The sequence below is a fragment of the Apteryx mantelli genome, chromosome 2, assembly GCF_036417845.1.
Source record: "Apteryx mantelli isolate bAptMan1 chromosome 2, bAptMan1.hap1, whole genome shotgun sequence".
NCBI lineage: Eukaryota > Metazoa > Chordata > Aves > Apterygiformes > Apterygidae > Apteryx > Apteryx mantelli.
This window is the reverse complement of record NC_089979.1, coordinates 40466678-40479377: the sequence shown is the minus strand read 5'-3', so window position 1 is coordinate 40479377 and position 12700 is coordinate 40466678. Positions and strand designations below refer to the sequence as shown.

Genomic DNA, 12700 nt, shown 5'->3' with positions numbered 1-12700 from the left:
AAAAGTCCCTTTATTTCCTGTGAGGACAATCTCACAGCATATTGGAAGAAATTAACGCACTCATACAGAATATAACTGCCAACTTCCAGGCATTATTCTTAATAAACAGGATCTCACGCAGTGTCAAAGAAAGATAAATGAATGAGGAGGTACCTTAAGGTAGAAGAAAATAAAAGCTATCAGTATTTCATTATCCTACCCCTGCCCACATAAAAAATGCTTCCAGACAGACTATAATACATTAAATGTGGTAACCACATTCAATTAACTGTGAAAATTCCATGAATTCCAATATTATTACTTATGTTAGTTACAGGTTATATTGTGTCACTGAACCAAAAAAAAAATAAAATCTTACTAGAAAATGCATCTTTCTACTTAGAGGAAACAGCAAACATGCAATTCTTCTGACAATTTAAGAGATCTCCTCTGTAATTATAACCTGTAAAGGGATCTCAACTCTAACAAAAGTATTTGCAACATTATAAAGGAATTCATGACTTTTCACTTTAAAAATGTTAAGTCAGACACAACCTCTTGAAAATGTGGGGGCTTCTTATACGAGCAAACTTGCAACAGCTTTCTAAAGACACCATTCTCAATTATCTCTTGATAATTATGGAAACTTCACATTTTAATGTAAAATAAATGAAAAAAGCACACAAGAACCAAATGTGAAGATTCATTTGTATTTCTACACCTCAGGCTGAATGAATTTGAAGGTATCTAAGAAACTGCATTTCTACCTTAACATTAGCCACACTCACTTCAGCCTTCCAGCAGCATGTTACTCATGGGATCAGCGACGGCACATAATTCACTGCTGAAAGAGCCAGCTATGCCTGTCACATTAACACAAATACTACATGATCAGGAAAACTCATCACATACCTGATGGTTTCAAAGTTTTTTCGTGTGTTTTTTTTCATTTTTAGAAGAATCAGGAACCACTCCCTTTTTCCTTTCAACCTTGTTGATGTAATGAATTCTTCTTTCATTTCCAGTATTTTTTTCCTTCATTTCCAGTACTCTCTCCCTCCTATTTCCACTGTATATGGTTTCTCCTGGTAATCCCACACCCCTCATTCTTCATATTTAGTACTGTTGCTGACTACTTTTGTCCTTCACTAAGCCCTCTTTCAGTACCTTCTCCCCATACACTGTTTGACATTTGCAAAAGAGAATGGTGAGAAGGATCAATAACATTTATACTTCATACTTCAATCACCTTCCACAATCTCAATTTACAATATTTTCAATATTCAACTTTTAATATTCAAAGGCAGAAAGGAGAGCAGGGCCTAAGTAAGGTGCTAACTGCACCTTGAAAAAGAGTAAGTGGAACTTGCTAACAACTTTTCACACAAATCAAAATCCATCCAGCCACAGTCACCAATACCCGTAAACCCAGAGAGCCCCTAAACCACTGCTGCCCCAAGTTGGGAGGGGTACACCCTTCCTAACATCTGCTACTAACTACTTATAAAAAATTACTGTGATAGACCTACCATTAAATCCATCACAGCAGTTCACAGGTTCTTTCCAATTCCTCTCATTTTAGGTTAATAAGCCACAGAACTAGGCTTTTCAGTAAACTGGAGGTTTACAAGTAAGTACAACAGCTATAAACTCCTAGCCTAAGTGAGAAAGCTCTCTTGTAGTTTAGCCTTTCTGACTTACAGTTCCTAAAATACATCCCAGCCATTCCAGCTGGGGACTCAGAGGTTGCAGACACATATACTCCAAGTCTCACCTTCAGGTTTGTTACACTCAGACTGCAGAGTGTACAACATTAGTTGTTGTGCCTCAGCTTGCCAGACTTGGCCAGCCTTTAAGCTCTGAGCAGCCATCACCCAATTACATTTTCTTGATTTTTTGCAATGCAAATAGAAATATCCTTAATATCTTTATCAAGAGCCTTAAGTCCCAAGTGCATTACAGAATTTCCTATGGCTCAGTTCATACCTAACCACTTACAGTCAGCATCAACTGCATAAATCTTATCGGTAATTCTTCCTGACCTATGTGTTCTCCATTTTTTCAGTCTATTTCTTCTTCCTTTCTATTCAACCTGCCAGCTGATTGCTCCTGCCTAATCCACACTAGTCAAACTGATTAATATCCCTGATGGATTTCTTAATACCTCCTATTTAAGTATTATAAAAGACATTATAAGTGGACTTCAGGAAACTCTGGCCTCCAATATATTATCAGATTCCTTTTGACATCACTTGTAACCTGTGAATAAAATGATACCTGGTATAGTAACAAGTTGGTTTTCCAAGACTTGTCCAAAAGAGTACTCTCAGTCTTCGCTGATACTCCTCTGTCATACCACATTTGATTAAGGCATGAGGAGGCTGGGATTGTTGATTCACTATCTAGGAACACTTCCATGCCTTTCTCTGGGAATGATTCCATTTAAACAGCCTGGGACACTACCAGTATATTTCATAGGAACAAAATACAAATCTGTATTTCATGTAAATTTGCTTGTCAACTGACACTGGTCATTTTCCTTAGCTGTTATAATAGGCAAAGTTGTATTTAGAAAGCAAACATATGAATACCTATAATGAATGTAAACCTCAGATGTAAGTATTACCAACTACAGCTGAATTTCATTTTGAAGAGAAAATAAAGATGTAACTTTCCTTAACACACCAAGGAATGGATGATTTACTCCACTGTGTTCAAAAGATATTATCAATTTATCACAGGGCTTCTTGCATCACACTAAACTAAAAATGAAGTACTGAAAGCCACCCTACTACCTCTTATAACTGTTCTCGCTACTACTCTTCATTTCTAACTGCTTCTCTTACCCTTGTACTTCAGCCTTGAACAGTTAGAATTCTTATACTGTTTATGATTTATAGACAGATCACAGGCTTTACACATACATCTGAAAAAAATATCCAGAAATAGAAGCACCCTCAAAAGAAATGGTAAGAACACAGAAAGCCCTTGAGGTATACCAGATGACTTGGAAGTCAGGCTGCAAAAGCACAAAGGAAAATAAGGAAGTCTCATGGGACCTAAAGTTATTTATTGACAAAGTATGCACAAACCCCTAATATCTCAGCTCTGTCCCTAGAACAGGATAAACTGAGCTGAGAACAACCTATGAGAGAATTAGAGGAGTAATGGAGCTTGCACAAAATGAAGCTGGCTTTGAAAAATTATTCTTGCAGTTTCTCGAATGTTTTAAGTAGACATCCATCCTTTCAGCATCAATTATATATAAACAGAAAGGACTTCTTTGCAGTCAGAGCACCGAACTGGAAATCGAGACATCAAACTGTATTTCTGGCTCTGCCACAAACTCCTGTGAGACTGGAAATCAAGATGTCTCTAAGTTTCCCATTGGTAGGATTGCTTAGATTTGATTTATTAATGACAGTAACGCACTGAGAGCTCTTCGAATAGAAAATATTACAGAAGTGCAAGGTTGTTTGTTTGCTGAGCAAATATATCACAGTGCAAAAGGTTATCCATGTATTTGAGTTTCCTCTTGGATTTTGAATATTTTCGTTTGTTGAACAGTGTAGTCCAGCCATTTCCACTGCAACTTCAGAGGACAGAGAAAACACAGTAGAGATACAACCCTGAAAAATTTGCTCCGCTGAGGAGTTGAAACTTCATGACCCAATTTGCCTTTTTCCTCATCATATCAATAAATTGCAAAAATCAATGAATCATGTAAATTGGAATGGACCTCCAGAGATCATATAGCCCAACCTCTTGCTCAAAATGGGGTCAACTAGAGCCAGTTGCTCAGAGCCTTGCCCACTTGAGCTTTGAACATCTCCAAAATACAGAGATTCCATAGCCTCTGGGCAACCTGTTAAATCTGGTTAAATCAAGGCAAACAATATCCACAGCTCTCCACATGTTCCCTGAACCAGTTATCTCCTTACAGAAGGTAATCAGGTTAGTCTGGCATGATTCACCCTTCGTAAATCCATGGGGGCTGTTCCCAACCACCTTTTCTTCCTTCATGTGCATGAAAACGGTTTTGAAGAAGATTTGCTGCATAACCCTTCTCAGGGACTGAGATGAGGCTGACCAGCTTGCAGTTTCCTGGATCCTCCTTTTGGCCCTTCCTGAAACTGGGTGCAACCTTTGCCTTTTCCCAGTCATCAGGAACTTCTCCCGATCACCATGACCTTTCACAGATGATAAAGAGGTCTCACAATGACACCAGCCAGCTCCCTCACATGCATCCCATCGGGTCTCAGACTTGTGTATATCCAGTTGCCTTAAGTACTTTGTAACTGTCTTCCACTTCTACTAGTAGGCTTGGGGAAACCTTGCATGACTCAATACCCCTCCCGAGTAGCCTGTCCCAGAGAGCTTTCTTGAGCCCCACACCACTGCACTCAGTCTATTCACCAAAAACAGTGTCAACCCTGCTCAGTCTGAAGCAGAAAACCAAATATGCATGTACTGTAAATTTAAAGCAAAAACAGAAAAATGGTTAAACAAAATTCCTGCATAAGAGTGTAGATGAGTACATGTGTGCAAGATTATTGAAGACACCTATTTAAAAAACAGAGCCTAAATTATTCTAAAATTATCATCTAAATTATCATCTTATTCCATTCTATACTTCATTCAGAGTTAGTCCAATTCCTTTCCAAACAGACACATAAACTTAACATATAGACATATGCTTATATCCTTCTACAGACTGGCAAGTTGCCCCCAGCAATATCTCAGGTCTACTACAGCCAGTTTGGATTTATTTTGGCCAAAATATAGTTCCTTTTGGTTTCCAATATGAAGAACTTCTCAGTGCCTCCTATAGTGTAATACTGTTAACTAACTTTGAATTCCTCTGCTTTGACAAAATTGTTCTCAAGTCTTCATGCTAAGCTTACCAAAAAATACTATCTTTGGAATGCATAGTTTCAAGCATTTGGTGTTTAAAAATGGTGACAAAAATTGCTGCTGAAGAGGTTTGAAAAATGTCTCCATAAATATTTGAAATCCCTGCAAACAGCATACTGTTTAACAGTGTTCGGCCTCATAGAGTAACTTAGCCTAGACGTATTGATTGATTGATGGTCTCCTCAAAAATAGTCTCTTCTAAATTAGCAGTTCACCGTATAAACTTATGAAATACATGCAGGATTGGGGGCCAAAACTGAGCAAAGGAGTTACTGGAACACTACAAATACAACTAGACTTATAAATACAGATCATTTAAGAAGATAAGTTGTTGTACAACAGTACTAAGCATATCGTTCTCTTCTTAGTCTTAGTCTAAAACAGTCTTAACATAAAACTTTCTTAAATGCTATGAAACAAAAATTTCCTTTCAATATTTTAGATTTTTCTTTGAGCAGCTAAACAAAGCACCTTTTTCCTTAAAGAGCAGCTTTGCAAAATATAGTCTAAGGGCATTTGAGAGCAATTAGAGGAAATCCAGTGAAAAGTATGAAACATCTGTCTTGATTAGAGTTCAGTATAATTCACTACACTTCCAAACAAGATGAGATACTTGCCTAAAAACCTCTGCTTTTTGCCTTGAATGAACTCTGTGTTCAGCTAGTGGAGATAGGAATAATCTCTCTTGCTAATCAACTCTATAAAGCAAGAATCAGATGTTAGAGAAGGGGTGTTACACAGAAATAAACAGCTTTTAAGCAGTTACCCTTACTCTGATAGAGACCACAGATGGTGCTATTGATATAGGCAAGCAAAGTCAAATACAAATAGAACATCACTTTTTTTTTTTTCTAATGCTTAAGCAAGTTAAAAAACAGCAGAAACTGGAAGTGAATGGAAAAGATATTGACTTTCTATGGTAATTGTGTTTGCACTTCCTTTTGACTTTTTATGATGAAGTAGCCATAGAATGTTGTTTTTCTCTTCCTGAAGAAAAAGGAAATCCCATAACCTTATCAAAAAATGCAGCCAGCTAAAACCCTTCCCTTCCATTCATTTAAATCCCTTTTATAAAATATAAATGCAGTTATGCAAACCATTATGAAGTCACTAATTATTACTGTAATTGATTTTGAGATATTATATAGATATAGGTATAAATGTTATTCTTGTATCAAACTATAACCGTAAAAGATCATTTAGAAGTGGTTCTTTTGTGAAAGGCCCAGCAACCTAATGGCATCATCTAGCATAACCGTTTGGGGAGTTTCAATCCAGCACACAAATCCTCTATTGCTGGCCAAGGCTAGTAATGCTGAAGTTAACTAATAGTAACGGAGACACTATGTAAATTTTAATCCGTCTAACTCATTAGTCTGCTCATCATTCAGAGGAATACCTATTGAGCCAAGGAAAAAAGGAAAGATTCAGCATGGCAGGGAAATGCAGGTCCTGAGAAGTCACACAGCCACACAGAAGACTAGATAATAAAACTTACAAACAAAATCTCTTTATGTCCTTTGAAAAGTAAAAATTCTGCTTCCCGTAACAGGGCACACATTTATAGATAACCCTATGTTCACTCTAGTGCAAGTGGAAGAGAAGAGAGAAGAAGGTACAGTAGGACCTAACAGAATTAAACTATGAGGAAAAATATTGTGAGTTAACTGGCAGAAATGTGCATATCTGCACAGAAGAGATATGCTAAATCAGAGTATGCGCTGCATAATAAATTAGCTATTTTTTTTCCAGCTGCTTCAGGATCTAACTGTCCAGTCACCCCAGCTTAGGCTGTGGGGTTTTGGAAGCCTAACACAGAGTACTAACATCTGCTTCTATTCCCCTCAGTGTCAAATCTGTCAGAACATGAAAACACACCAGAAAAAGAGACTCCTGTCATATAAACTCTCCACTTCCATGGCTATCCCCAAAGTACCAAATATAGCAACTCTATTGCATTTCCAATTTCTACTTCAAAATAAATTTTCTTCCTTTAAGTGTATCTTTTTTACCTACTTTTGTATCTACCATATTTCCCTGCAGTGTACCTACATGCTAAAGTTCTTCATGGCTTTATTTGATTTTACTGACCAAACTTCAGCATAAAGCATAAACACAACAACTAAGCCTCATACCAAGTTACAAAGTTACAATTAAGCCAGCCGCTATTTGACAATTATTTACTATTAAATACTTTTTACTTTCTCAGCAACTTCTACCCCAGTTTTACTGTTCTTTGTATTACTGCTAAGCTGAGGGTTCAGACCAGTGCTCTGCTTTACACAGTAAATAAAATCTTGCATGAAAACATTAAGATAATTAAAAAGAAACTTATTTTGTAAAATATTTCTTAAAAAGTCAAGTAAACTTCTCACAGCATAAGATACTTGACCAGCTAGAATCTTTAAAAGGTTTATTCAGTTTCACTTTAGAGAGCTAATTGTGCTACTTATGGACAAAAAAAGTAAATTTTCATTATGTTTACAAATTGCACCTTAAATAAAACAAATGAAAAGGGTATATATTTCAATTTTTAAATAAATAATGTATGTGATATTGATGAATACACGAAAGTAAAAAAATTTGAGCATCTTTATCATGAACACTCAAGGTTATATTTATTCAGTGACACCACTGATTGAAAAAATGTGTAATTAGCTTACACAGAGTAAATAATCACCAATTATTGCTTCCTCTCCTCTCCAGAATGAGCATGTTGGTGAAATATGATTCTCCTAGATCCTTGCAAGTACAGCTTTTCTGTCATCAGAAAGCAAAGATTCCTTCCTTGGAAGATATATCACCAGAGAGCAGTAGAAAAAAAACAATTGCTAATTAGCTGGTGAAGTATCAATAGTGTGCAACCAAAATCTCATATTGTAGCTCATAACATAGTCCATCTCTAGATACACTTCCCTCTTTGAAAATGTTTTAGTGCCTTAGGTAAGTTTTTCTATCACTAGATTTATTTCTTGTAGGAAATGCTAAATGCTAGCAAGAACAAATAAACTCTGGTATCCAAATGACACTCCCAATGTTAAAATGAAATATTAGAATATTGAATATTGAAGACTATTTCATCCCTTACACTTTTATAATCTCCTGTGCATGCCTGGTCCTGCTGACATTGCAGTGACTATGTGTGGACTTAAATTTATCCACATGTTTACATATCTCACTCAAATGTGCCCAAAACTGTCATTGCTCAGTATTACTGATGTCTCAACATAGTATGCTACTATAGTTTATTACACAAAAGATTCTGGAGATCCAAAGTGAATACACCCAGGCCTTCCCACTCAGATTTGATCTGTGATGAGTACAGATTAAAAACAGAATACTGCATTTACACAGCATAAAGCCAAAAAGAAGAGGTGAACATGGGCATTAATTGGCCACATCTATGCAACTCAATAATGAACATAATAACTTTTCTGCTTTGCACTTAATAGCCTCGTAAACTTTTGACAAATTACATAAACCAAGCTGCTTCTCACTACACTGATGATGATAAATAGAAAATGAAGAATGACAGAGGAGTACTGACACAAAAACTACTTTAAATAGCCAATCAGAAGTTTGTCCTAAAGGAGACCCTTTTTAATTCCAATATAAACTGAAGAACCTAAATAATTCCAACAGAAATTTTTCCAGTATAGGGAAATCAGCAAAACATTTCCCATATAGGCACATTCTAGCAGTTATTTCCTTCTTACCATCTCTTCATCCTCCAGCCAACTACAAGTGGTACCAGTTAAAGCACTGTTTCACCAACATAATTACATCAACAGTATGAGTTTCTTCCTCCCACCATTAGGTCAAATCAGGCTTAGACTTCACTTCCACACCTGTTTATATTACATATTGCCCATGACAACAGCATAATTTTGTCAGAGCCTAAGACTGCAATAACTGCAGTAGTATATGGTATTAATTCACTTCACAAGGTATCACAAAGCAATCAGAAAAATGAGTTAAGTATGGTATGATGTGCATTACATTTCCACACAAATCCCACTTACCTGATGTCCCTTTCTTACACAAACAATTTATTAAAGAAAATATGGCTTATAGTAGTTGGTAGAGAATTGTTCTGTCCCTTAATTTAACTGCAGAACTGCGTTCTTAACAGAGGATGCACACAAAATGTGACTTTCAGTGCAAATGGATGAAAAGTTACCTCTCCTGTCCCCCATTACCACACAAATGGTGATGTACTTCTCCATATGAACTATACGCATCATAGAACATTACATTCTGTAACACCACAAAAAGAACTATGGTCTCAGGATTAGGGCTTATTTCTCATTTATCTAAGCAAACACTCTGCTCCTACTAACTTCAGTGGAAACTGCATGTCCTTTATGTAACCTATTAGAAAAAACTATACACGGTCTTCAGCTTTTCAGTCATAAAGGAAACCCAATTTCCACCACAGCAAGTTCACAATAACTATTTCTACCACTGGCAGTGCCCAAGAGACTTGGAAGCCTAACTCCCAACTTTTATTGGAACTTCAGTCTCTACAGCTGCATAAACTTTAACAAGAAGTGCTGCAAAACAGGATGGGGTTTGGACAGAGAAACAGTTGGTGCTGAGATCCCAGGCCCATATTACACCTGTTGCAGGGGGGAGTTACTTCAGACCAGCTCTAGTTTGCACACTTATTAGTAGCCAGATGTGTTTCTAGAGAAAGTCTTCCACTTTAGTTCCATCCAAAAGGAACCCAGTCTGTGTGCCCCAAGACCACCTCACGATGTGAAACAAAGAAAGAAGGGATGACTGGAAGATCTGCTTCAAAAGCACACTCCTGGTCTGAACTAAAATGCTAATATAGATTCATCCAATGTCTTCTAGGTGCTTGTATAGTTTTTACACAACACCTGCCCAGGTTGAACACATAGGAATAAGCCTTCAGTTATCAAAAGAACAGAGAAAACTGCAAGTCTTTATACCTCAGAAAAGCTCATCCTAGAACCCACAATAGTTTTAAGAAAAGGGAATCATAAACCTTAAGTGAAAGGATCTAGGCTCCAGATCAAGAAGTAACCATAGGAAAAAGCACAGTGATGGTTCTGATGGCGTACATGAAATAAACACAAGAGTTTCCATATTGGCTCTAGCCCAGGATTGTCCCCCTCACGAAATCAACCACGACAGCTGCTCTCAACAGCAGTCTTAGCAGATAGGCCAAGGAAAAGCTCAGAAGCTGTTTCCTCAAATCAACACTGAAGTACAGTTAGAATGCATGACACTTCCCTCTGAAGGCTTTAAATCCTCCGAATTATCATTTGAACCCTGTTCACTAACATTAACAAGTACGAAAAAGGTGACACAGAACCAGGTAATTAACTCCTGCCCTCCTCCTTTTCTTCATATGATTTATTTGGATCATCTTGATCCAGATTCTGAGACATGAATTCATTATTTGGGATGCAACTAGAAATGTATACAGAGTCTGCTTTTTAGAAGGAACTGAGCACTTACCACCTGAATACTAATATTTATCTTATGTCTCAAACTGTCAGATCCAAAATTAAAGACATCACAAATTCTTTAAATTTACTAAAGTGACTGAAAACTGACACATGTCAAATTTGGGGCTTAAGATCAAATATTGTAGATCATTCCCTTAAGATATTTTCTATTTTTTACAGTAAATAAAATCTGATTGTTAAATGAAAGTAAAATGGAATCTTACAGCCACTTTCTCAAATATACTTGTTAAAAAGTAAAAGAACAGAAAACACATTGGAACATTTACCATTTTTCATGGTTCTGAGGATAAACATATGGAGAAAATAAGCCACTCAGTAGATCTTATTTCACTCCAGTGTCTGTCCTTTTATTCTCCCTGTCACAGCCAAGTAGAGGATTTCCTCTTCCATGATAATAAGCAGAAAGTTCACAGATCTCAAAGCAGCAAAGCAGGAAGTTTGCAGTTTGAAGGATTTCCTTCTTTGACGAGACAGGGGAGGGGAGAAAAGAACGTGGGGGCTATTGTGAAAAATCGTCTGCAAAATTAAGCAGACGATTCAGATATGCTTATCTCAACAAGGCCCTAAAGCGATGCTACTGACACCATGCACAAATGGGAAAGAAACATTGCACAAATCTTATGTAAATTATTATGCTGCTTTGACTCTTTCAGCAGATAGCAAAAAATCCTGCCTTTCTGATTAAGCTATTACCTGGCATAAATAAACTTATCAACAGTGACAGCAGGACACAGAAGGAAGCTAAAACTGCTACAACACAGCACTCACCAAAACAGGCTTTCTTCCCAGCTGAGCCCTGTATCACAAGGCAGGACTGAGTGCCACATGTGGCTTTAATGCCAAGCAGCTGCTGCAAACCAACACCCTCTTGGTTCCCTCCCTTACCCCCTGCACTACTGTGTTTCAAGGACCATTGTAAATAATGGAATTGCAGCAACCTGTAATGAGCACAAGCCCCAGCATTCGAGACAGACCTGAACCCAAACACTTTCCCCCTTCAGCCTCCATGCCTGGAGAAGTGAAATCATCTGTGCAGAAGTGAGATCATCTGCGCAGGCTCTCCAAGGAGGGCAAGGTGGGGGGGGAGCAGGGGGGCACCCCTACCCAGCCATTTCAAAGCCTGCTAGACTCCCTCCCTTTTAAGCAAAAACAAGCACCCAGCACAGCTCCGTGGTGGAATACACTTTCCTGGCTAAGTGGCACCCCGTGTCCGGCCATCCCCCTCACCCCCCCCTTCCCAAGAAGCAGCCTGTCTCACATGGGGCTGCCCCAGCCCCTCCAGTGGGTGCTCCCTTCCCCAAAGAGCAGCACAGGGGCAAGCACAGCTCCCTGTGGCTGTCCAGGAGTGGCTGCACCCCAGAGGACAAGGGGCACCTCGATTCCACTCACCGACACCAGGAACTCCAGCGTGCCCACATAGTCCCTTTCGGTCTTAAGCAGCTCATTGAGGACACACACACGCAGGCGAAGCTGCTTTTCCAAGTCCTTCCCGCTTTCCCCCTTGCCATCCCCTTTGCTTTCCTCTGTCATGGTGCAACGAGCAGAAGCGGTGTTCCCAGCCCAGTGCCTTGCCCGGCTCCTCTCCTGGCAGCAGGCAGCGCTGTCTGAGCACCCCGGCACTTGGCTGCAGAAAAGGACAACAAAAGACCCCACTAAGTTACATAGCAGGGCTGGGCTCTGGCTGGTCCCAAGCCACACAGCAGCCTCAGCCCCTTCTCACCCTGCTCCAGCAGCAGCCTGAGGTCTGGAGGCAAAGAGCCACCCTAGTGCGAGCTCCTTTCCTGTCAGGAAGGGGACACAGCCTGGAGGAAACGAGCGGTCACTGTTTCCCAGCTCGCTCTGTTAGCTGAGAGGTTGGAAAGCCTCCGCAGCAGCACAGACTTGGACATTAATCAAAAGCCTTGTATCCATGTGACTCCAACCCCTTCCCCCCTTCGCTAAATCTCAGGAAAAAGGAAAGGAAACAACTTCAGGGAAGATTGCGTGCCAGCAGCTGCCTGTTTCACACACAAGCTGTGAGCTCTAGTTTGAGGCTAATTGGAGATCTCCAACAACAGAGCACAAGAATTATAAAAATGTTTCAGCATGCCGGCTAGCCTGGGAATCAGCAGTGTTTTTATTTTGTTTTAATAATCAGCCAAAGAGATATTTCAACTACTACTTCCACATGCTCCCATAAGATATTACAAATATACTGATGTGCATCCACGCATTACAAATACATGTTTTGATATTCTTCTGAACACATAGCTGAGTATGTGTATGTGCTAAGCAGGTTCAAACAGTGTATTCTAGAGTAGGTACAGATA

At 38.9% G+C, this 12700-nt stretch overlaps 1 protein-coding gene across 1 annotated transcript in view; it reads right to left on the bottom strand.

Moving 5' to 3' along the window:
- The window catches only part of PREX2 (phosphatidylinositol-3,4,5-trisphosphate dependent Rac exchange factor 2), a 185281-nt gene extending 173271 nt beyond the window's left edge, over window positions 1–12010 (bottom strand). Inside the window, exon 1 of the mRNA XM_013942875.2 lies at window positions 11781–12010. Within this exon, the coding sequence (XP_013798329.1) occupies window positions 11781–11921 (141 nt within the window). The 5' untranslated portion in view covers window positions 11922–12010. The remainder of the gene's footprint in view (window positions 1–11780) is intronic.
- Window positions 12011–12700: the final 690 nt, after the last annotated feature.